The sequence below is a fragment of the Canis lupus genome, chromosome 8, assembly GCF_011100685.1.
Source record: "Canis lupus familiaris isolate Mischka breed German Shepherd chromosome 8, alternate assembly UU_Cfam_GSD_1.0, whole genome shotgun sequence".
NCBI classification, from domain to species: Eukaryota; Metazoa; Chordata; class Mammalia; order Carnivora; family Canidae; genus Canis; species Canis lupus.
In genome coordinates, this window is record NC_049229.1 from 50,763,132 (window position 1) to 50,789,284 (window position 26,153).

Genomic DNA, 26,153 nt, shown 5'->3' on the forward strand with positions numbered 1-26,153 from the left:
CATGCAGTTTCCAAGCTGTCCACGATCACAAAAGACAGCAGTGACTGGAATATCAAAGAATTTTCTCTTCTGTGAGACAGTCACAGAGAATACTTAGGGCAGAGCAGGATGATGCAGGGCAGAAGCAGCTGGAGGGCTTCAACAGCAGCAACAACGCAGCAAGTAAAAACTAATCCCAGATTTGCTAACCCTCAAAGATTGATACAGATCTTTAATTTAAGATAGAGAAAGTTTATTCATGGAGAAAACAGTTACTGAACACCCTTGGGGCTTTTTTCATCCAACAATTAAAATTGCATTAAAAAGCCAACAGGAAGAGTTTAGACCTAAAAGAAATCTGAAGAAACTACTGCCCCTCTTTCCTTGGGCTTATATATATTTTATCTTTTAGGCAAGAGAGATAGCTGTGATTAATTTCTTTCTTAGGAGATGAGGTTTTTAGTTCCGTTGTCTTAATATATATAGGATTCTTCTGTGAAGGCCAGAGAAGACAGAAGATCAGACTTTGATGATGGCTGGAAGAATGAGGGTGAGATTAATGGCTGGTTCTTGGAACCACGATTTTACCACAAATCACTAGATGGGGTAGTTGGAGGGGTGTCAAGTTTCCCACTTATAAAATCTGAGGTATTTAAGGCTCCAATAACATGGAAACTCACTTCTATTTCCCTCACAGGTAAGAGCAGAGGTTGGGAAGACTGTTCTGGAAGGTCAGAACTCCTTGGACTTATCCCATACATTAGTGGCAACATCAAACCGGACTGGACCATGTCAAACATGTCTCTGAGCAAAGTGGCCAACTGCTTTACTCTTCAGGATGCGTTCCAAGGCAACACTGTGATCAGTGATGAGTTGCTCCCTGTCTGTTTTTGGCTTGTCTTGGTGCTAAAGTCTATGGCAATATAAGAAAGCGTGGTCGTTCACCGTAAGACCTGCCTGAGTAAAGGAACCAGCTCTCCAAGTCTCAGCTGTCAGGGTCGAGCTTCATTCGTTTTACTTGGCTACTGTCATCGTCCAGGTGGCAGAATCCTTCCAGGGTGAGGTCTCTTTGATTCTCCTCCACGGGTTCTGAAGGGAAGTCCTGGTCTGCGGCCAGTACCTGTCGGACAGTCATGTTAACACGAGCAGTTTTCAAGTAGCGGGTGCACACTTGCCAGTCCTCCTCAGAGCAGGGTTGTACCACGGAGTCTCTGGGGAGAACGGCCGGCAGAGGCGTCTCCAGGCAGCATGGCAGGCTTTCCCCCTGAGGACTTGGAAGGACTCTTGGGACTGCATGGTTCAACAGGCGACTGAAACCTGACATTACCATGATGTCACCACTGTGCATAAACATGGCTGTGGGAGCTTCGTCTCTTTTGAGGCCGCCCAGGAGGAAGATGGCAGACTGTCCAAAGCTAAAATAAAATAAGTACAACAATACACAAGAGTCAGTTCCTTTACTAACCATGGCTTGGAAAGTTACTGCCAACTGCCTTCTTTTCTCATTTCAGCTTGGCACTTACTGCTCTCACATCCTTTTTTTTTTTAAAAAGATTTACTTATTTATTTATTCATGATAGATATAGAGAGAGAAAGAGAGAGGCAGAGACACAGGAGGAGGGAGAAGCAGGCTCCATGCAGGGAGCCCGATGTGGGACTCGATCCCGGGACTCCAGGATCGCGCCCTGGGCCAAAGGCAGGCGCCAAGCCACTGAGCCACCCAGGCATCCTCTTTTTAAAACTGTGCTCAGACCCTTCTCTTCTGGCTCGTGTCTATAAGTGAACAACCCATGATCTGCTGCTCAAACTGCTCAAAGACCACAGGACTGCTACAAAATAAAATCTGAAGCAGTTAAAAAAATTTTTTTTAAAATTTTTATTTATTTATGATAGTCACAGAGAGAGAGAGAGAGAGAGAGAGAGAGAGGGGTAGAGACATAGGCAGAGGGAGAAGCAGGCTCCATGCACCGGGAGCCCGATGTGGGATTCGATCCCGGGTCTCCAGGATCGCGTCCTGGGCCAAAGGCAGGCGCCAAACCACTGCGCCACCCAGGGATCCCCCTGAAGCAGTTAAATAAGCAGATTAAAAATTTAGTTTTACTATTACCCATATAAGTTTTGTAAGATGAATCTTTAAGATTTAAGCCTTCCAATGAATTATTTGAGTCCTTTCCTATACCATGCCTGCTCACTTTAAAGATAAGGCAATTAATAAAAGACTGTTCAGGCACTTTCTTTGTGTGATACAAGCACAGCACTTTGCCCAATTTAAACTTATGTTTAGGGAGACAAGGAGAGTACATTACTCAGGCTTCTCTGCTTTACTCTTCCCTATTCCAAAAAAGGTTGCTTCACTTCACCTTACAGCCTTCCACTTGCCTATTCCACAGACACTGACGATACCTCTCAATACAAAAGGCACGGATACCTGGGTGGCTCAGTGGTTACACATCTGCCTTCGGCCCAGAGCATGATCCTAGAGATTCGGGATCGAGTCCTGCGTCAGGCTCCCTGCATGCAACCTGCTTCTCCCTCTGCCTGTGTCTTTGCCTCTCTCTCTGTGTCTCTCGTGAATAAATAAATAAAAATCTTAAAAACACACACACACACACACACACACACACAAAAGGCAGATTCCATGCATTTTAAACAAATATTATTATTATTATTTTTTTAAGATTTTATTTATTTATTAGAGACACACAGCGAGAGAGAGAGGTAGAGACACAGGCAGAGGGAGAAGCAGGCTCCATGCAGGGAGCCCGACGTGGGACTCGATCCCGGGTCTACAGGATCACGCCCCGGGCCGAAGGCGGTGCTAAACCGCTGAGCCACCCGGGCTGCCCAAACAGAAATATTAACTGTAATTTGGTTACTACTCTTCAGGACAAGGCTAATTTTACTTATGATATCATTGCTAAGACACCCAGAAGTAAAGACTATAGAGTCCAACCATTTCTTAAAGTCTCTGTTTTTATTTATCTTAGCTAGAAATGGTTTAGAAAAAGGTATGAAGTAATAGAAAGTAATCTCAAACCAGCTTACCTGAAAGACAGCAGGGGTTTGGAGTGATCTAGTTCAGATCTGTCTACGTGGATTCCCAGTGTAGAGTCCAATCGGTAGTAATTCAGGATACCTGCTTCAGCTCGGAAACCCTGAAATCCACAGGCTGCAGCTACTTGCTCTGAGAGGAAAGCCAGGTCAGAAGGGAAAGGTGTATAATGATCGGCTGAGTATTTCTTTGATAAAAGTAGGGAAAATAAGAAAAATAAACAATGATCTCAGGAAAACAGGAAACTGTGGCATTAAATTATCTAACTTTAATATTTTTTATCTATCTTTAAAATTTAACTTACATGTAAGACAATAACATAACATAATTTATCCATCTGTTTTTGAGGCATCCAGTAATCTAATAATGAGATGTTCAAAATACTGAGCACCTATTACATGATAGGCACTATGCTATGCAGTGATAAATCAGACAAATTCTCTCTGCCTGGAGTCATGAAGCAATTACTAAGTCTCTCTTTGGTGTACTTTCATCCTAAATAGGATCATTCTCATAGGATAAAAAAGCAACGCAACACTGTCACTGCCAAGAGGTATTTGATGACTAACTGTAAAGTGGTATCCTGGAACAGAAAAAGGATATCAGTTAAAAACTAAGAAAACTGAAGGAAAGCTAAGAAACCATGAATGAAATATGGACTTCACTATTACTATTGAAATAATGCATTAACATGGTTCACTAATTGAGACAAAGGAACCAAAAGAATGTAAAATGTTAATAAGAGGGAGAACTGGGTGTGGGGTCTATGGGAACTCTGTACTATCTTTTCAACTTTTCTGCAAATCTAAAACTATTCTAAAATACAAAACTTATTTAAGAAAAATAAAGAAAGTAATTCAAATATGATAGCCAGTTTGATTTTGGGCCCTCAGCCCATAACATGGCTTGCTGCCCATTTTATTGGTCAGTCTGATGAGATGACATGCTCAAAACATCTAAATGGAAACTTAGACTACAGTCAAGGCAGGATGTTAAAATGGAAGTAATTTTCAGCATTTACCTTCTGGAAATGTCTATTTTTAACATGTAGAAATCACAAATATCCTTTTTCTCTTAAGTAAAACAAAACAAATCAAAGGGCAGAACACTCATTCTCTCTACCAAATCCAGCAACCAAGGAGAAGGACAAGGTGGCGGTCTCCTATGTACACGAGGGTGCAGCCTGCTCTGGCTCGGGTGAGCCTAGCCTGGCAGCCTGATGCCCCTCCTCTGTCCTGCTACTGCTCTCATGGTTCCCTCAGCCCTACAACTTCAGACCTATTAGCAAACCCACTCCTGTCTCCTGTCTCACATCTCCACTAGTGCCCTGAGGTACTCCAACTGTAGCACCAGAACCATAGCCCTGGAGATCATGTCTTCACTTTGGCAGAAGCAAGCTTTCACTTAAGGTTAAGGAAGACTTTTGTGAAAAGTCTGATGGATGGCCAAGCCTCCTCACAGATGAAATTTGTTTTATTTTTTCCTTCTTTTCCCGAACTGCCCATAAGAAGAGTTCCTATTTAATTTCCCAACACTAAGGATACAGCTAGAGAACTTCAAGGCAGTCCTCCAAAAGATGAACTACTCAGAGCTGCTATTCCAGAACTAGGTTACCTCTGTGGGTTTTCAACCCTGTCCAGACAGTCTACGCACGAATCTCCCTACTTCTCTTCCCCTTTTCTCTGATTACTCATTCAGGGTTTCTGATAATTTTTCACTCCACATTTTTCTTAGTAAATGAGAGTAACTTTAAGTCGTTGAGGAATTACAGTATTGACAATAAATATAACATTCTAAAAAAACAATAAACTAAAACAAAACAAAACAAAAAACAATAAACTAACATGTATTGTGTTAATGCATTTAACTGCTCAGAACAACCGGGCACTGCTGTAATCACGATGTGGACATTAAGTGTCTGACGTTTGCACCCTCCTTTATGAGGAATGCACTATCCCCTGGAAGGCAGATTCACACTGGGGCCAGCTAACCCAGAGAGAATCACCTGGCTATTTCCCCAAACACAGGTATCCAGTCTTCCATTGAATCTGCATTACTGAAAGTGAGAATTATACCATGAACATTTTTGTGCGACATTCATCATTATTTTAAGTAGTTAATATATTTGTTAATAAGCTGGGTTGACTGAAACTATGGAATTTTTATTTATTCATTTACTTTTTAAATCTATTATATTCTAAATCATTTATTTTATATTTTTAAAAAGATTTTAAAAATTTATTCATGAGAGACAGAGAGAGGCAGAGACACAGGCAGAGGGAGAAGCAGGCTCCATGCAGGGAGCCCGATATGGGACTCGATCCCGGGACTCCAAGATCACTCCCTAGGCCAAAGGCAGGCGCCAAACCGCTGAGCCACCCAGGGATCCCCACTATGGAACTTTTAGAAAGTAACGAGTTAGTAGGAAGATGATCTCTACTAATTGGTTTATTCAATTTATTTTCAGAATTAGTCCTTCCTTGGTGGCAAACATCTCATGGAGACAAGAGGCACTAGGCTGCCTGTGATAAAGGAGGCACTTTCAGAAGCACAGAGGTCAGCAAAGCAGCAGCTACCTCAAAAAAAAACAAAACAGAACTTTGTTAACTGTAGGACATTCTTTCCCATCTGTGTCTTGCTCAGACCTTATATAGTTGGCAAAGGTATCTTTTATGAGTTGATGGACATTATTTTACTCCAAACAGATATTACATAGAAAATAAAAGCTCAGCAAACATTAAACAATAACAGAAATAAAAGTTTTTATTAATTAATTAATTTATTTTTAAATTTTTATTTATTTATGATAGTCACAGAGAGAGAGAGAGAGAGAGAGAGGCAGAGACACAGGCAGAGGGAGAAGCAGGCTCCATGCAGGGAGCCTGATGTGGGACTCGATCCTGGGTCTCCAGGATCAGGCCCCGGGCCAAAGGCAAGCGCCAAACCGCTGTGCCACCCAGGGATCCCAGAAATAAAAGTTTTAATCGAGAATTGCTCTTGAATGCAATAAAGAAACATTTAGGGATCCCTGGGTGGCGCAGTGGTTTAGCACCTGCCTTTGGCCCAGGGCGCGATCCTGGAGATCCAGGATTGAATCCCACGTCGGGCTCCTGGTGCATGGAGCCTGCTTCTCCCTCTGCCTGTGTCTGTGCCCCTCTCTCTCTTTCACTGTGTCCCTATCATAAATATATAAAAAAAGAAAAGAAATATACATATTTAAAAAAAAAATAAAGAAACATCTATCCCTGAAACATATTTAGAGAAAGCACCAATGACTTCTGATGAAATATTATGACCTAAGGGCATATGAGAAGAAATTTTCTCTTCAGAGAAACTATTCATTCCTCTTGAGACATTGTTATCAAGAGGATTTTAAGAGATAAATGAAAGATCCTCTCACAAATTGATAATCTGATACTTTAAAAGCTTGGCCAGGAAGACATCAATCTCCTGAGCCCAAGGAGTGTAAAAGCAAAAGACAATGGAATTCACAAGGAAATCTGCATACCTTACTATCCCAGTTATAATGGTAGCCTAGGGTCACCCAGCGCAACTTCTCTAGTAAACTTCTGGGTCTCCGTTTATTCACTTCTTTATACCTGTGAAGATTGGGGGCAAAAGAAGATTTATTCACCTCAATGACAGCAATTGCCCTTTGCATGATGGAATTTGGTATTCTTTGGTATAAGTTATTATTAGTCAAGATCTTGACAGAGGAAGTGAGAACAAAGGAACTGATCAAAATATAAAAACACTAAAAAACAGGTTTGCATTTTTAAAAAAGATTTATAGATTGGGGTGCCTGGGTGGCTCAGTCAGTTAAGCGTCTGCCTTCAGCTCAGGTCATGATCCCAGGGTCCTGGAATCGAGCCCTGCTTTGGGCTCCCTGCTTGGTAGAGGGCCTGCTTCTCCCTCTCCCTCTCCCGCTCTCCCTGCCTATGTGCTCTCCCTGTCAAATAAATAAAATCTTTTAAAAAAAGAAAGATTTATATAGATGTATTCATTAGAGAGAGAAAGAGAGAGAGAGAATGTGCATGGGTGCACGTGCGTTTATGTGTGTGGTGGCAGGGGGGGTGCAAAGGGAAAGAACCCAAGCAGACTCTACTGAACAGGGAGGTGGATGCAGGGCTTGACCTCAGGACCCTGAGATCATGACCTAAGCCAAAATCAAGAGTCAGATGCTCAACTGACTGAGCCACCCAGGCACCTCCTCCCATGTTAGCATTTCTAATTTTTAGACCTTGATTCTAAATCCTTTGCTGAATGGGATCAATTTTAAATGGCAAGTCTCCAGCATGGCAATAATGATAAAAAAAGGAAAACAGAAATATCTTTACCTATCCATTGGAAATGGGACCAAGGGCACCATGGGTAATTTAAATTTGGCTAATAGAACATGTTCCATTTGGTTTGCTAGGAGTAGGTAGGGTATGATTAATCATAGCAATCACTATGTTTATAATGCTGGTGGTTTCCCAGAATTACAGGTTGGGGAAAAATTTTGGCAAAATATACATTGTATACAATCAAAAATAACTGGTTTAACATGACTTCTTCAACCCTGTATGACATAGCTTAGAGAACTGAGGCTTAGCTAACAATTAAGGACCTCTGTAATTAATTTGGTTTCTGACATCTCCTTGTTCAAATACAGGAGGTTTCTGTAAAACAGAGAGGTGCCCTTTCTGTAATTACATCTTATCTGATCAAATCTATGGGATTAACTACTCTTTTTCTAAAGAGAAAGAAGCTTCTTTGATTTACCTTTAAATATCTAAAAATACAAGAATGCTAAGTCTAATGCTATGTAATTTGCATCATTAATCGATCAAATTTTTTTTTGGTCCAAGGACCACTGCTGTTTAAAAAAAGAAAAGATTAGTCTGCTTTAGGAGTTCATATTTTGACAAGAGATGACAGATAAGTATAAGAAAAAATGAAGGGAAAGTTCAAGGCAATATGAAATCTGTACTGAACTGAATAGCACGAGATTTTGAGGGCCACTGGAATTAAGAAAAAGGAGAGCTCAAAGTTAGCTGTCTAATCAGTTAAGGCCTCAGTGGGCAATACAAGCATACCACATGAGCAGAAGCAAAGGACTTTAATTAGAGGTTCATACTGTAAGTGGCACTCGTCCTGATGTTTGACAGCGTTTACATAATAGATCCTATCTGTCCTCACAGAGTTTACATTCTTAGGACATCATGACACAGACACACATCAAGGCCAGTTGCTAAAAGGAATGGTATCAACACTGGTTTACTAAGGAGAGCAGTGCTGAAAAGAGGCAGAGCAGATCTGAATGCTATCCTTTGAAAGGCTTGCTTACAAGGTTGGTTGTTGGCAGGCATCTGGAACTTGGAATTTGGGGAGGTTCATGTCATTCCCAGAACTGCTGCTCACTGTGCCTAAACTTTCTGTGCAAAACAATATGGTTTATGTTACACAGCTGCTTTCCTTCCGAGAGTCTGAATTTGGAATGTGTCACACAGAGACTATGTGACTGGGCACTGAGCTTCATAAACAATCTTTCACACGTGTTGTCACAACTTGTTATTGGTAGAATTAAGCATACTTTGTGTGACTTCATGGGGAGAAAACCCCGGAAGATTGAGCCCGGTTTTTCCAGGACTTTGCTCAATGCATCTTTTCCCTTCACTAATTTTGGATTCTTTGAACTGGAATAAATCTTATCTACGAGGACAACTATGTGCTGAACCCTCCTGGTCAATCACCAACCTTGGGTGTGGTCTTGGGGGACACCTGGCACAAGACATGATTAGCAATTTAGGGGAAACTATATATGTGTGGCCAGTGAGTACAGCTAGCTGATGTGAACAGCTACCATGTAAAACCATCATTCATTATTTACATCTTCTATGTGTAGGAACTAAAAATGGGGGGAAAAAAAGGAATGCATAGTTACTAACACAACCTGACTTCTACCAATGTTTCTTTGGCTAAAGATACAAATAAAAGAATTCCCTGATGATCCCCTCTGGAGAACATAATCTATTTTAGTAGCTATGAGATGGAAAAATAAGGATGATCTCTCATTACTAGACTCCTGTGAATACTGTGGCTAATAGTATGTACCCAACTTAGTTTCCAAATATTAATGTTCAGGAGAATCACCTAGTTAAAACTAACAGGGCTAGACCCAGACCTATAAATTCTGATTCAGCAGGTCTAGGATGGAGCCTAAGAATCTGCATTTCTAGTAAGTTCTCAAGAGATGGGGATGCTGCTGAACCAGGGACAGTTGAGAAACACTATTCTAGCTAAAATAAAAAAAAAATACTTTCCATATTTCTAGATTGATAAAAATATCATTTTATTCTTGATGAAGAACTCATACAATTATTATATCAAAACTAGATTGATCTAAACAAATATAACAATGCAGCTCTAAAAATAATTCAGGGGGCACCTGGGTGGCTCAGTCGGCTAAGCATCTGACTCTTGATTTTGGTTCATGTCATGATCTCAGGGTTGTAAGATCGAGCACTGCATTGGGCTCTGTGCTGAGCAGAGAGCCTGCTTGGGATTCTCTCTCTCTCCCTCTGCCCCTTCTCCCAACTCCCCCTCTAAAAAAATAAAAATAATTCAGAAGGTGATGGTATTTAGACATTCGATATGGCATCACCAAACTGCTTTTACATCAAGAGTCAGTCTAAAATTCCTTAAGAACAGGGCATACACTATTATAATTAACACAGGTTTATGGAATTATAAGAAAATTGTCAAAATCATAGTAATCACCAAGCATGAGTAGAATCGTCCTGTAACATATATTTAAAATTTTGTTCTTAGGAAACCAAAAAAAGATCTGTTTTCTGCCTTAATTGTATCACTATAAGGAAGGCTCTGGGCTTTGCCTTGTATTACTGAGGGGGACTGGTGCAAGGGTGTAAAAACATTAAGCCCAGGCCATCTAACAAAAAGGAAAAAAAAGCTTAAAAGACTTGAATAGGGCAGCCTGGCTGGCTCAGCGGTTTAGCGCTGCCTTCAGCCCAGGTCGGGATCCAGGATGGAGTCCCGCATTGGGCTCCCTGCATGGAACCTACTTCTCCCTCTGCCTGTGTCTCTACCTCTTTCTCTGTGTCTCTGATGAATAAATAAAAATCTTAAAAAAAATTGTATAGTAAAAGAAAAGTTGTGATCACTGGGTGCACCATTTTGAGGATGATTCTACACACAAATACACATTTTGTGTAATGTGTCAGACCCATGTAGATATAAGGTTCCACCTGTCACTTCCTATTTGAGAACACAATTTCAATTTTTGTCATTGTATTGAATTTCTGGTAGGAAAGTAACATTATAAAACTTGCCTTCAAGATATGAGCAGGGCAGGCCAACACTAGCCATTTCCTGTCTTAGCACTACTTGGGGACCATTCTGGTCCCTGTGACCTTTGGGTAACAAAGACTCCAAAAAATTCACTCTCGAACACTGTGAATTGTTTAAGGCCAAAACCAAGTTTAACACACTCCCAGATGACCTTCAAGCAGGAAATACTGATGGATTAATACAGAGAGTACGCTGTTCTCTTTTTAAACCCGACCTGTCCAAAAGGTGGCCAAGAAGGCTCAGTGCCAACAGAGCTGCCAAATCCAGTCTAAGGAATGCGCAGGATATGCTGGCATCTAACTTTGAATCTTTATCCAATTATCCAAAAGAATGTTTTCAAGCAAGTATGACCTTGATTCTTGGTTCTTACTACAAAGAGAAAAACACTAAGCTCCCTGCCCTTGTTGTAGCTCTAGGCACCAGCAGGAGGACGGATGGGCAAGCTGGCCACCTTCTCCCCTGGATAGCAGTTTGCTCACTTTCTGTCATGGATAAGCGCTTTCTCTAAGTGCTGGTATTTCTCTCCACAATCACATCCCATAATGCTTCTTTCACCTGCATCCTAGCTGGGTGGAAATGAACTGTCCTGCTTGTCCACTCTTTGTGTAGTGGGTAGTTTGTCTCATAACTAAGCGCTGGTATTTCCTTTCCTGTCTCATAACTAAGCGCTGGTATTTCCTTTCCTTCCTTGTTTCAAGGAACAGTAGTGAATTACTGAAAGCAAAAGTACTCAGGCAGAAAAGATCTCAGGTTGTTTATGATAAAAAGCCTTAAAAATCCTATTACAAATATTTTTATTTTTTAAAAAAATATTTTATTTATTCGTGAGAGAGACACACACAGAGGGGGGCGGGGGCAGAGACACAGACAGAGGGAGAAGCAGGCTCCATGCAGGGGGCCTGATGCGGGACTTGATCCCGGGTCTCCAGGATCATGCCCTGGGCTGAAGGTAGGCGCTAAACTGCTGAGCCACCCAGGGATCCCCCTTTCTTCTTCTTTATTTAAAGAATTTATTATTTATTTATAAGAGACACAGAGATAGAGAGGCAGCGACATAGGCAGAGGCAGAAGCAGGCCCAATGTGGGACCCTGGGATCACCCCCTGAGCCAAAGGCAGACGCTCAACCGCTGAGCCACCCAGGTGTCCCAAATATTTTTTTCAATCATTTAAAACAATTTTTATTTACTTAAGTAATCTCTACACTCAATATGGGAATTGAACTCACAATCCCAAGATCAAGAGTTGCTCTACTGACTGAGCCAGCTGCACACCCCACTTTACTATGGTCTTTATGTGTAACTCCCATATCTCCCTCTGACTTCATTCCCAACTCAGTTCCCTATTTCCAAAGGTATACTGGACATCTCCATCTGCATACTCCACAGGTATTTCAAAAACTTGAATCCTTAAACTACACTAAGGATTATCTCTGCTCCTTCTCCTCTAATCCTATTTCCATTAAAAATCTTAATATATATAATGTTAAAATGAACATGGAGATGCAGATATCTTTTTGAGACAGTGATTTTGTTTCTTTTGGATATATACCCAGAAGTGGAGTTATTAATCTTCTGGTAATCCTATTTTTAAATTTTATAATCTTTTTAAAAAATTTTTATTTATTTATGATAGTCTCACACACACACACACACACACACACACACACACACACACACACACAGGCAGAGACACAGGCAGAGGGAGAAGCAGGCTCCATGCACTGGGAGCCTGATGTGGGATTTGATCCTGGGTCTCCAGGATCGCGCCCTGGGCCAAAGGGCAGGCGCTAAACCGCTGCACCACCCAGGGATCCCTAATTTTTTTAATCTTCGAAAAAATTTTATTTATTTATTTATTTTTAACATTTTTTTGAGGAACCTTCACAGTTTTACATAAATAATTACAGTGTTATTTACAACAGCCAAAACAAAGAAACACCTGAGTGTCCATTGATAGATGAATGGGATAAAGAAAATGTGATACACAACACATAATACAAGTATTATCTAGCCATAAAAACGGAAATCCTACCTTTGTGACATGAACCTTGAGGGCACTGTGCTAAGTGAAATGTCAAACAGGCAAAGACAAATACTATATGATCATACTTACATGTGGTATCTAAAAAATCTAAACTTGTAGAAACAGAAAAGACTGGAAACTGCCAAAGGTAAGCGTGGGTGGGTATGGGTGAGGTGACAATGTGGTCAAAATGTACAAACTTCCAGTTACTTATAAGTAAGTTCTGAGGATTTAATGTACAGCATGGTGACTACAGTTAACAATACTGTATTGTGTTATTTCCTAAGAGAGTAGATTTTAAAAGTTCTCATCATGAGAAAAAAATTTCTAACTATGTGAGGTAACTGTTGTTAACTCACCACAATAACTGTTTTGCAATATACACATATCAAATTGTTGTACACTTCGAACTAATATAATGTTTTATGTCAATTACGTCAATAAAACTGGGATAAAACCCCATTTTTACCCTAGAAGTGCTAGCAATAAATTTGTGGATAATCCTTAACTTGTCTCTTTTTTATGATCTCTTGGTCACCAAGCCTTGCTGACAATGTCTTTTCCAGGCCTTTATCATTTTTTGTATGGCTTTTAAGCTAAATTCTTTTTAAATTAAAAAAAATTTAAATTTATTCATGAGATACAGAGATCCCAGGATCACGACCTGAGCCAAAGACAGATGCTCAACCACTGAGCCACCTTGGTGCCCCAAGCTAAATTTTTTATTGTGTTTTTGCAATGACTGTATTTTCAGTCCATTTTCCTCACTGCCAGAAAAATTACCTTTCTAAAGTGAAAAATCTGTTATTAATCTGATGAATTCCCACTGTTTATAGGATAAAGCCCATACTTGCCGTAAGGCATGCAACCCCCCCTTACATTTTCTGGTTCTCACCTTTCTAGTCTCACCTCCTATCTTTTCCCATAGGGTGCCCTACCCTCCATCTTTCAATTTTGGCCATACAGTTTTCTCTACTAAAATGCCCTCTTCTCTCCTATTCTACTCTCTGTACGGCAGATTTTTCCGACTTGCTTTTTCACACACAGTTTAACCTTACTTCTTCAGGGAAATCTTTTTCCTAGTTTCAGGCTCTCCCTCCACTGTGCCCCTATAGTACGCCTTGCAACTTCTATTTGCCTACAGGCTTCGGCGTAAATTCTAAATTCCGTAGGTAAGTACCCAAATTCTTCCTTTAACAGTCCCTTCCTCAAAGGCAGGGACTTTAATCTTCCTATCTCTCTTACCATCAGATATTTCCTAAAATACAAAAGTATATTATTTAATCAATTAATGAAAATAAGATGGAAAGGTACTATATAGTCTTTAATTGATCCTTCTCAAATTCAGCAAGGGGCTATTAATTTAAAATAATATTTAAAAAGCGCTTTCTAGTATATACAAAGAACTGTGGTAGGCATCAAGGTTACAAACACTTCAAGGTCTGAGGCAGAGGAGGGGCATGACAGGCAATGGGAGGGAGAAGGGCACCATGACTGGATACACTATAACAAGTGCTTATAACAGCATCAGAAAGAGTCTTAAAGGAGTGGAAAAGGGAAGGGACTAATTCTGTGTCCACACTGAGGATATTAATGGGAAAAGCGTTCACACATACAAAAATGAATGTAAAGTATTTCACAAGCTAAGTCATGGGTTAGAGAAAGCAAAGTTGCTTTATTTGAATTAATATGTCCCCTTGTCTTATTCTTTAAAAAGTTATTTTTGAATAGATAATATATTCACAAAATTCAAAAGGTATAAGAAAGAACCCACTAATTAATTCCACAATATTTATTTGGTAATTACCAAGCACTGAAGACTAAAAACAGAGGGCAAGGCGATAAAGAGTAAATGAAAATGGCAGACTATTTTTAATTTAATGATAAGGGAATCGTCTCTTATAAGATGACAACACCCAAAAGACTTGAAGGAAGCAAATCATTGGTTAGTTTTTTTTTTTGTTTGTTTGTTTTTTAAGATTTTATTTGACAGAGAGTATAAGCTGGAGGAACAGCAGGCACAGAGAGAGCGAGAAACGGGCTCCCTGCTGAGCAAAGAACCCACCATGGGACTTGATCCCAGGACCCTGAGATCATGACCTGGGCCAAAGGCATACGGCCAACTGACCAAGCCACCCAGGTGGTCTAAGTCATTGGTTATCTAAACGAAGAGCTTTCCAAGTAGAAGGAACAGTTTGTACAATAATGTGAGCATGTTTGATGTGTTTAAAGGAACAGGTGGAGGCTACAAAAGCTGGAGCAGAATAAATGAAAAGGAATGGCAGTAGGTAAGATTGGAGAGATGGCTGGGGGCTGGTTCACCAAGGTCTTATAGGCTATGGTAAAAACTTTTGATTTATTCTAAGGTGATGGAGTTGCATTAATGAATTTTCACTGGCCTTTGTCCCTGGTTCTTGGGAGAGAGCTTTTATTTATTTAGTATATCTTTTTATTGGAATTTGATTTGCCAACATATAGTAGAACACCCAGGGGGGAGAAAGCTTTTAAATCCTAAAATTTCCAGGAGGAATTGGAGTATCTTTGTTTCACAGTGGGCCCTAGGACCACAGTTAAGGAGATAATTCAGGATGTGAGCTTGTCAAGCTAGAAAGACCAACCATGTTAATTAGAGGGATTGAGGCTTTCAGTCAAGTGATGTTAGATGAACCTCAGGGGCTGGTTTGGGGGCTAGATATTGAGTAAAATCATGTAGCTAATAATTCAATCATGCCTAAATAGTGAAACCTTCCAAAAAAACCAAATACTAAGTTTGGGAGAGATTCATGGGAAAATGACACATCCTGATTCCATGGAAATTCTGCATTCAGGACCCTCCCAGACATTGTCCTACATGTTTCCTTGTTGAATGGTCCTGATTTGTATCTTTTTTTAAAAAAATATTTTATTTATTCATGAGAGACACAGAAAGAGAGAGGCAGAGAAATAGGCAGAGGGAGAAGCGGGTTCCATGCAGGAAGCCTGATGTGGGACTCGATCCTGGGACTTGAGGATCACGCCCTGAACTGAAGACGTAGGCAGATGCTCAATCACTGAGCCACCAAGGCATCCCTGTATCCCTTATTTATTTATTTTTAAGATTTTATTTATTGATTGATGAGAGACACAGAGAGAGAGAAAGAGGCAGAGACACAGGCAGAGGGAGAAGTAGGCTCCAGGCAGGGAGCCCGATGTAGGACTCAATCCCAGGTCTCCAGGATCACGCCCCTGGCTGAAGGTGGCACTAAACCTCTGAGCCACGGGGGCTGCCCCCCTGTATCCTTTATAATAAAACTGTAATCATAAGTACAAATGCTTTCCTGAATTCTGTGAGTTGTGAACTTGAGAGGGTCATGGTTATGGAACGCATAATTTGTAGTCAGTTTGTAGTCAGTTGGTCAGAACTGTGGGTAGCTAGGGATCTCCCAAACTTGTGGCTGGTGTCAAAAGTGACAGTGACTTGGTTGGAGGGCATGCTCTCAACTTGTGATTATCGACTTTGAATGACTGCATCAGAACTGAACTGCAGTACTACAGATGAGAAACTGTAAGAGAGGTGCTTTGATTCCTACACTTAATTAGAAAACAGACTGAAGAGAGGCGCCTGGGTGGCTTTGACTTTTTGCTCAGGTCATGATCTTGGAGTCCTAGGATCAAGCCTTGTAGCAGGCTACCCATCCAGTGGGGAGTCTGCTTTTCTCTCTGCCTTACCCCCTCCCCCCACTCATGCGCATATGCATGCACATTCTCTCTCCCTCAAATAAATAAGTAAAATCTTAAAAAGAAGAAAACAGACTGAAGAGGCATTAGAACAAACACAGGGAGACAGGCTAGGAGGCTATGCAGTAAATGGTGGTGGCTTAGTCTAAGGTGGCTGTGACAGAGATGCTGAAAATCGATTTTACTTATTATGACGGTAGCCCTACTATATTTGCTAAAGAGTTGGATTTAAGATCTTTGAATGGCTGCACAGTGGCTATATTCTACTGCTGTGGTATGTTATACTTGGTTTACCTGATCTCTTGCTGACACTTAAATTGTTTCTCATTTTTTCCATTATGAACAATGCCGCAATAAAGATGCATATACCTAGCTACTATAGTCTTGTGCAAGAATCTCTAGCTACACTATCACTCACAATAAACTCTGAATGAAATAGCCCTAATTTTGTCAACAGATCTATTTTTTCCTCTAAGTTCAAGTCTTTCTTCATTTCCTACTTAAAAGTTTCTCCTCTGGGGGAAAAAAAAAGTTTCTCCTCTGACCATAGAAAGTTAAAATGGAAAGGATCCTTAGAGGTCTTCTGGTTCAACGGCTCTCAATACAGATGTTACAGTCAATAATAAGAATCTCTAGGGAAACTAATCTTCTTCAGTGATAGACCCTCTTTCTTTCTGACTTGCTCTGGGAAAGTGGGGAGAGCTAGCATGTATCGTCCAGGTTGATTCTGACCATGATCCAACCACCTGAAATGGCTTATCAAGTCCAATCCCTTTGTTCCCAAATGAGGAAATCCAAATATATATCATATAATGAAAGAGGAAAAATAAAGTCCTAATCGATTTTTGATGCCATCAGCAATGTCTGAGCCTATCACTTTCTTCCAATCCTTGACAACAGAAGACCACCGTATTTTTATTTTTGCTGATTTGCTAGATAAAACAAAACAAAAACCCCTCACCACTGTTTAGAGAATGATTTATTAAAGAGGTTCATCTGAACTATCTTAGAAAATGACAATTCAGATTTATGCAGTCATTTGTCAGAAGGAAAAAAATCAATTACTTGAAAATACAGGCTGGTTTAACAGCAAACTCTAATATTTCTAATTTCAATCAACCATAACCTTCCTTTACTTTCAGTTCTAAAGAAGACATCACTGAAAGCTTACAGAGGGTGTTTCCCACTGCTCCTTTGCCTTTCCCATAACCTGCAGACCAAGAAGTCTTGAAAGGAAAACCAATGAGTTTTAGGTTTCTTTGCCTGTTTCAACTAAAGGAAATCTTCTATTTCCCCTATGGAATTAGTATAGACACAGTTTAGGAAGAGTGAACTATTAGAGATCCTGAGTTCAAATAAAATACACAAAGCCAGCACAGTGGTTTTAATAGGCTGTTCTAAAGATGTCTCACATACTACCTTGTTTAATCCTCATACTATTCAGCGAGGGAAGGAGTACTATGAGGCATAGAAAGGTTAAGAAACTTGCTAAAATTTATACATCTAGTAATTGGCAGACCTGAGATGTGAACCCAGGCGATTGGACTCTGGACCTAGTGCTTTAGGTCACTAAACCCTTTATCCTCTGGCCTTAATCTAACTTTTCTGCTTCATCTCTTACCAATTCTATCCATCACTTTCAGGAAACATGTTCTATAAAATACCTCTAATCTAGCCACCTGAATGACTGTTCCCATAATATCGTATAAATTCTATCTCTGTACCTGCCAAACTATTTAATTATGTCTCTGCCCTCAACTAACTTACAAATTCCTTGAAAGCAGGACCTGTGTCTTATCTGTCTTTGAATCTCTAACACTCAAGCACAGTATCTGATGCATAGTGGACACTCAATAGGTATTTGTTGAACAAACACACGAACTCCCATATCCTATGCTATTTCACAGACCAATTTACTCTGCCTTGAATATTACCTCTTTGCTCAGTCTGCTTTCTCTACCCCAAACAGCTTTCTTGCTTTTGACAGGAAAACTCCTAATTGCTTCTGAAGACCCAGTTCAAATGGAAGGAGGAAAAAGAGGAAATAGATACAATTAAAAAATAATTTTTTCTTCTTTTGACATCTCTTTCTGCCTAGAGGAATTATTTCTCCCTCCGGCCTCCAGAGCATTTTTCTGAACACCTATCCTAACACTTTCTAAGCTCTATTATAATAATTATTCCTGTTGACATTGAATTCCTGCCACAGACTATGCACTTCTGAATACAAGGACTGTGTCCTGTGAATCTTTGTACTTCCAGTGCTTATAGCATCATGCCTGGGACACAACTAACCTTCAATAAATACTTGTGGAATGATGGGGCACCTGACTTAAAAAACTTAAAAAACACCATACACACACATACACATATTTATTTATTTACATATTTGTATTTGTCAATGAATAAAGGTTGATTCAACATTAAGGTGCACAGATTAGTTTTCATGAGGAACAACTGACCTACCATAAAATTCTTAGTAGCAGTTTCTACTAACTGCTACTAACTAACTAATTCCTAACTTCATCTAGGAAAGCAGAAATAAAGAGCTTTTAGTGTTAATTTTTTCTAGAATATTAAGTCTTCAAAGAAACTCACTTTATTTTTTAAAAAAATATTTTATTTCTTTATTTGAGAGCGAGTGAGAGCACAAGCCAGGTGGAGGGGCTCTCTTGCACTGCGCAGAGAGCCTGAAACGGGGCTAGATCACAGGACCCAAGATCATGGTTTGAGCCAAAGGCAGGCGCCTAGCTGACTGAGCCACCAAGGTGCCCCAGATTTTACTGTTTAAATAATCTCCACACACAATGTGGGGCTTGAACTCTCAACCCCAACATCAAGTTACATGCTTTACCACCTGAGCCAGCCAGGTTACCTGGCTGGAACTCACTTTAACTAGAAAAAGGGCTGAAGCTGAATGAAAATGGACCAGCTGATGATTAATGAGGATGAATCTGAGATTCAAGCTATGATAAGGAAATCTTTAAAATGGATCTCAATTTAATGTAACTGTCAAGCATTTGTCCAAATGTTCCCAGGGGAAAGAATATAATTGTGCTGTATTTGCATGGAAACAAGGAAAAATAGGTCAGTTAATTTCACTGCATTGTTCTGGGGTAGTTCCTCTAAAGATGTGCAGTGACCTAAGCTGAATATGAACACTTACCTGAGGAGCTCTTTGCTCTGTTCCCACAAGTCCTGGGTCTCTTCTTGGCTCATATGCTTGTCCAGATTACATACATTAGGTTTCTGGGAATATAATTTAAGGCACTGCTTCACCCAGTGCCACTGGTAACCTGGGAGGAAGGGGTTTGGGATGAAAATAAATCCTATCCAAAGATGGGGAAAAAAAGGAGAGAAGGAAATTCTCTGTCAGTTGAGATAATTTATTTTCGTTGACATCCTTATACCTACTACTTTATTACTTATTCCCCATCCCCTTTTGCTCATGCTTTATGGCTTCCACATTTATAAGCATATGCTTCTATTCTCCAATTTCAGAGGAAGGAGAGAGAAAAACAAATTCTCAGGAAAAATAAATACTCCACAATTATTAACTGTTACTCCAAAGCAAACTTTAGAATTGATAATGCCAAGTCACCCTCAAATTTGTACTAGGTATTTATCATTTACAAAGATAGTAGCTGCTTCCTGCTATTACTACCTTTGTGATATCTTAGTATTCCCCCTTGGCCTTTTTTGTTTTCTAATATCTGTCTAACAATACTTATATTAAATTCTCTCAGTTAAAATAATTGGTGTGACTTCTGCATCCTGTTGAAATCTGAATGACAGAACAGGGAAGAGAAATAGTGTGAAGTACATCTGCTCAGTATGGCATGATGCAAATACCTACAGCATGTGTGCTGAAAAGGTCTTTTGTGATCTTGTACGTAATCTAACGCCATTTTTCTCCCGTGTAGAAAAGGAATAACAATATTTACCCAGAATCCTTTGTGTGGTAAGGATCCATTCATCAAACATTCAACAAACACACACTATGTACTTTCTTAAGAATTAGAGATGAAAAACTGTCCCTAGTGAAGCCCCTTGGAGAAAGGACAGCAGTGATTTTTTTTTTAAGATTTTATTTATTTATTCATAGAGACACAGATAGAGACATAGGCAGAGGGAGAAGCAGGCCCAATGCAGGGAGCCTGAGGTGGGACTCGATCCCGGGTCTCCGGGATCATGCCCTGGACTGAAGGTGGCGCTAAACTGCTGAGCCACCTGGGCTGTCCAGGACGGCAGTGATTTATGCAGATAACACCTTGCAGAAGACTGGGTATGAAAGGAATCAAGTTTGAGGAGCAGTCATGGAAGAATAAAGAATTTAAGAGTAGATTCATGTTTTTTGGGGGGTTTGGAAAAGTCTAAGCATGATTACAGATTATGAGGAAAGAACTAGCAGAGAGGAAAAAAAGATGGGAAAGGAGCAGAGCAAGGTCTTGAAAACTGGAAGAGATTAAAGAAGGTGGGATCAACAAGGTGAAGGGACTGGCTTTGAACAGAAGGTGCTCCTCTTCCTCTAAAATCGGAGGACAGGAATGAGAACATTTGTTTCTGAGTGTTTTTGCCACTTTTGCATTTCATGACTAGCAAAATTCTCCAAATAATTTAAGAGTGTGACAAGACTGTCAATATTTTGAGAGGGGAAAAAAAAGACATGAAAAAATCCCCAGCAACTTACCCACCTAACAGCATTATTTCACAAAATAAAGATTATAACATTCCCTCAAATACTGGATACCACTGACCCAGTGACAGACAGATGAATGAATACCTCTTAAAGCAATCTACTCTAGACAACTGCTGGCCTTCTTTTTATTGAATTAAAATTTGCCTTTAAATTTTCATGCATTGATCTTATTAGATTGGGACACATAGAGCAACCCCCAAATTAGTTTCTTGGTCTTTAAAAAATACCTCTAGCTTTCCAACTAACATTTATCAATCATTTACTGTGTGCTAGGCAGACCCAAGTACTTTAATGTACTCACATTTAATCTTCATAAAAACCTTACAAAGTGAGCATCTTTTTCACATTTTATGCATCAGGAAACTGAGACCAAGAGATATTAAGAAATTTGCCCAAGGTCACACAGTGGATGGTAGAATGATGACTTGAACCCAGGTAGCTTGGGTGTTAGAACCTTAACCACTAGTATGCAATGCTCCCATCCCTTTGTGTGTATGACAACCTTTCAAATGTTGAGTGCTGTCAGGTTCCCTCTCAGGTTTTACTCTTCTTTCAGACCCTGACCTGCTCATTCTTATAAGGATAGGTTGTGGTTACTTAGGTTCTTTCACAATAAGCAGAATCCAGAAGGAAACACCATCCTTCGGATCAAGTCTGAATAAGGGGAGACTGTCATTTTCCATGTTCTGGACATTGCACTTTTATTAAATGCAGCTTACAATGTTAGGGAAGATAGAATGAAGTCCCTAAGGACAAAATGAGGTACGAACTCACAAAATGTGAGTTGTGTGAAATCCTAGAAAACCTCAAAATTAATATTGGACAATAGAAAACCAAAGTGGGGTTGAAAACTCTGTAGTCTGAACAACGTGTTAAGGGAAGAGGGCATAGGAACAGAGAAACACAGTCTTGAAAATAGAAGATAGGCCTGAAAGGTCAAGGGCAGCCTTCAAGAACAGAAAGTACATAAAAGACTACTGGTGATGCACACTCATTCATCCAAACTCACAGGGAGCCATGCTGTGACTCTTCTTTCATGAAGAACTAAAGTGCATGACAGCTTTTAGGTAAGTATTGAAGCCATTATGCTGTCCTATATTATTAACAAATACATCAGTAGTCCTAACGTACTAAGAGTATGACACAGACCTGGCCCGTGGCATAATGAAAATTAGTATTTTTTTTTAAGATTTTATTTATTTACTCATGAGAGACAGAGAGGCAGAGGGAGAAGCAGACTCCTTGTGGGGAGCCTGATGTGGGACTTGATCCCAGGACGCTCAACCACTAAGCCACCCAGGTGCCCTGAAAATTAATTATTTCTTTTTAGGAATTCTTCTTGCTTTTAATCCATATTTGAAATCACAAGTACAATGTTAACTTTATGTTCTCTCCAAGAAAAAGGATGACAGATAAAAGATTATATGGCCAAATAAGGTATTTCTGTACTTTCTAAATAGCTCATAATAATTAATCTACAATGGCCCCACAGTTAAAAAAAAAAAATAATAAGGGCACTTGTCTGGCTTAGTCAGTATGATGTGACTCTCAACCTTAGGGTTGTAAGTAGAGGTTACTCAAAAAAAAAAATTAAAAACATTATCCATTTTTCATTATGTTCTTAATTTCTATATCTGTAAAGTGAGCTACCCAATATTACTGAAGTTCAAAATGCTAGATTATTTAGCCTATTAGGACTTATGATCCTATTAACTCTAATGTTCTTTTCAAAAGCTCAGTCTTAATATCAACAATTTTTAAGTTGTTGTGTGTTTTTTCCCCACACGAGAACACAGATATTTTGTGACTAGAGCAACTATTATGAATTATTCGATTATTCAATGTAGTTCTTCTGCCAGAGTAGGTGTTTGGAGTTGTGGCAGGGAGCTCAGAATCAATGTCCTAATTTTTTATTTGTATCTGGTGTGTCACTTTCTGTACTGTAAGGGAGGCACTACTGACCCCTATCCTAACTTTTGGGAGTGTTAAATAGATGTAAATCTTTGATGAGGGAGAATTTAAAAGGAGTTTGGGAGTAAAATATTTGTGTTTAGTTTTCATGTACTATAACTCCTCCCCTAAAATTAGACAAATGATTAAATGATTTTGTTTTCTGAGGTCAGTTGCACTCACCAGGATAGCCTTGGAGTCCATAGGCTTGCCACTTGCTGACTGGCTGAAGTCCTGCTCTATGTGCATCCTGGTCACTGACAGAAGACACACTCAGCTGAGATTTGACCACCTGACAGGAAGGAAAGAGAAATCAGAGGGCTAAAGCTATTTTGCAGGTCAGCTCTGAGAACTCCAAATTTCTGAAGATATTTCTGGTATAAGGCAAAATTAGGAGTCCTAAGTCTGGGCTCCTAAACTCAGTTCTACCACTTGGTTGATGTAAGACTTACAGAAGTCACTTCTTAGAGCCTCAGTTTTCTCATCTATGTACTAACAAATACTAGAAAGTGATTTAAAATTAAGCAGTAATGAGAAGCAGGATGATTTTGGCCTTCCAGATTACCTTTTTGGATGACACCACAGCTTTGTGGATTTCTTGTAAGATTAAATTGTGGGCAGCCCGGGTGGCTCAGCGGTTTAGCATCGCCTTCAGCCCAGGGCGTGATCCTGGAGACCGGGATCGAGTCCCATGTCGGGCTCCCTGCATGGAGCCTGCTTTTCCCTTTGCCTGTGTCTCTGCCTCTCTCTCTGTGTCTCTCATGAATAAAATCTTAAAAAAAAAAAAAAAAAAAAAGACTCTAAATTGTGAAAAGTGTACTGAAATGTCCTGTCAGAATTCTATTCACCTCAATGTGGCCCAACATAATGCTTCCAAGGCACTAGTACACAGTTGCTATTTAAACAAACTCATGAGGAACAACAGGCAGGGGAGGTTAAGAGACTGGAAGAGAGTGCTCCAACCAGACAGAATAACTGTTTCAGTAACACTAGAAAGTTTGTTTGCTAAAAGCAGAATATTTATTCTCTTTTAGATTAGATGAAACTTCAAATTTAAACTCAGAGCTTTTGCCTTTGTTAGTTACTTAGAAATTAAGCTTTTCAGGAGCTCAAGTTTTCTTTGCATATAAGAGCATCTTACTGATGGCTCATTAAATTGGTTAAGGGATCCAATATTTAGTCACTGAAGACAGAGGACATTCATAAAACAAGTATTCTTTATTCTTCCATTAATAATAAACTTAGAGGGGAGCCTGGGTGGTTCAGTCGGTTGAGTGTCTGCCTTCAGCTCAGGTCATGATCCTGGGGTCCTATAATTGGCCCCATATCAGGCTCCCTACTTGCTTGACAGTCTGCTTCTCTTTTTTACTCTGCCTGCAGCTCCCTCTGCTTGTGCTCTGTCAAATGAAGCAATAAAATCTTAAAAAAACTCTGAAGAGTCTGTCTTGTCTTAGAATACATCAAATGCTCTCTTCCAAAATGACATGATCACTTATCCTATTAACTTCACCAAGAGTAGAGATTTACAGAAAAAAATACCAAGTAGTGGCTGGTGTATTACCAGTCTCTGTAATAAAATGTTATCTGGAACTCTGAGCCAGGTACTGGTTAAGATGTTTTTATTTCAAACATTTTGTAACGATTTCTTAAATAGACTATACTTAATAGTCCACTGTAATTGAGCAACACCCTCCTATCTGAAGTTTGTAGACCTCCATGCCAAGCTGAAACAAACCTCTGTGTTTCAAAAAAGGTTCTCCTTCCTCCCTTGCCTGTTAGCCATGATTTTCTTCCCTGCTCATCACTTGCTCTCATAGCAACTTCTCCAATTTGCTACTTTCAATCCATTTTGAGCTGGGGAACTAGTTACCCATTTTTTTTTTTTTTTTAAGATTTTATTTATCATCAGAGACACGGAGAGAGAGGCAGAGACATAGGCAGAGGGAGAAGCACTAAGTTTTATATACTCAATGGATAGGACATTTATTGAGTGCTGTTTGATACTGTGCTAGACACAATATCCTTTTCTCAGAGGCTTGCTTACATTCTAAAAAGTATGTTTTTTTTTTTTTTTTTTTTTGAGAGAGTGAGTGTCAGCACAGCAAGGTGGGCAGGAGAGAATCTTAAGCAGGCTCTGCACTGAGTGTGGAGGGGAATCGACCTGGTGACACTGAGATCATGATCTGAGCTGAAATCCAGGCAGATGCTTAACCAAGGCACCCTCATTCTGTAAGTATTTAAGCACTGCAGCAAAACATAGGCTAAAGGAACTGAATGAGGGTCTGAAGGTCTGTCCGTGTATATTATTCTTAGAGTGCAAACTTTCTGTCAGTGATTTTGACAACTCTAAGACCATTTCTGCTAACAAATGAAGCTCCTAGAAAGCGGAGTTCTTGACAAACATGGTATTGCTGTAGCTCCAATTTTGTTCCGAGCTGTTACTAAGCTTAGAAAGAACCCTTCAACCAGCCATCTGTGGACAACATCAAGGGCAAATTAAGGGATCAGGGATTCCTAGTGTTACAGCGGTTGTAAAGAAATTATGCATTATTGTATAGTTGAAATTTCCCCTGTGCCCTCTGTCATCCTTTATGTTTCTTTTCTTACTTTCTATGGGGGAAAGGTAGAAATAATGGGCAGCGCTTGGATTCGTGTGCCCTTTATTTTCAAAAGTGCAGAGATTACCTCAATCTTTCAACGCCCTCTTTCTAAAAGGCCCGGAGACGACAGGAACTAGTTTTATGGACAACGGTTTAATTAACATTGATCCCTCTCAATTCTGGGATAACTCGGGTAGTTCTTTTTTTTTTTTTTTTTTTTTCCAAGCTGCTGAGTGCTATCCTAACATCTACGAATACGGTTTATGGATTTTCACACACATCAAAGTAGAGATGCAAATGCACACTTAATGTTAGGCACGAACACCAATTCCCAAGCATTCTTTGAGGCCGCAGCCAGGAATGGCCGAGTGGAGATGCCGGCAACGCAGCTCTTCACGCCAAAGTGAGACACTTCGTGGACGATTAAACTCCGCGCCCACGGAGAGCGGGAATTACTAACAGTCTGGAAGAGAAAAGAGGTGAGCAGGGCCCTAAAGGTCCTCCAAGAAGCCGGGAGAGGTCAGCTGACCCGGGGCGCGGTCCTCTCCTCTGTCCGTACCTTGCGGGCACCAGGCCCCGTGCCCCGGGCTGTGTGGGCCGCCGAGAAGTCAATGACTGCTCCCAGGTCTGCTGTCCCGGGGCGGCTCTGCCGGTAGAAGCGGAAAAGCTTCCGAAAAGCGTCCTCCCCTGGCTCCGCCGCAAGCGTCGCTACAGAGCCCACGGCCGCCGCCATCTTCCCCATGTCGTCGTCCGGCTTCTTCTGACCCGGAAGCAGATTGC

General features: G+C 40.2%; 1 protein-coding gene across 1 annotated transcript; it reads right to left on the minus strand.

Annotated features, from left to right (window-relative positions):
* Positions 1–191: 191 nt before the first annotated feature.
* Positions 192–26,152, minus strand: ALKBH1 (alkB homolog 1, histone H2A dioxygenase). The gene is made up of 6 exons (XM_038545433.1): positions 25,933–26,152; positions 22,957–23,065; positions 19,291–19,453; positions 6,540–6,630; positions 3,025–3,218; positions 192–1,394 (listed from the first exon to the last, which is right to left on the minus strand). Exons 1-6 carry the CDS (start codon positions 26,113–26,115, stop codon positions 965–967), a joined length of 1,170 nt encoding a protein of 389 aa, XP_038401361.1. The 5' UTR covers positions 26,116–26,152; the 3' UTR covers positions 192–964.
* Position 26,153: the final 1 nt, after the last annotated feature.

What these genes read in the sequence shown, in the direction of transcription:
- ALKBH1 (XM_038545433.1), bottom strand. Translation starts at nt 26,115, where the DNA reads ATGGGGAAGATGGCGGCGGCCGTGGGCTCTGTAGCGACGCTTGCGGCG. An exon ending in CAGAGCAAAGAGCTCCTCAG is followed by an intron (nt 6,631 to 19,290) that starts GTAAGTGTTCAT and finishes CAATCTTCACAG; the next exon opens with GTATAAAGAAGTGAATAAAC. An exon ending in ATTATAACTGGGATAGTAAG is followed by an intron (nt 3,219 to 6,539) that starts GTATGCAGATTT and finishes CTTTTATCAAAG; the next exon opens with AAATACTCAGCCGATCATTA.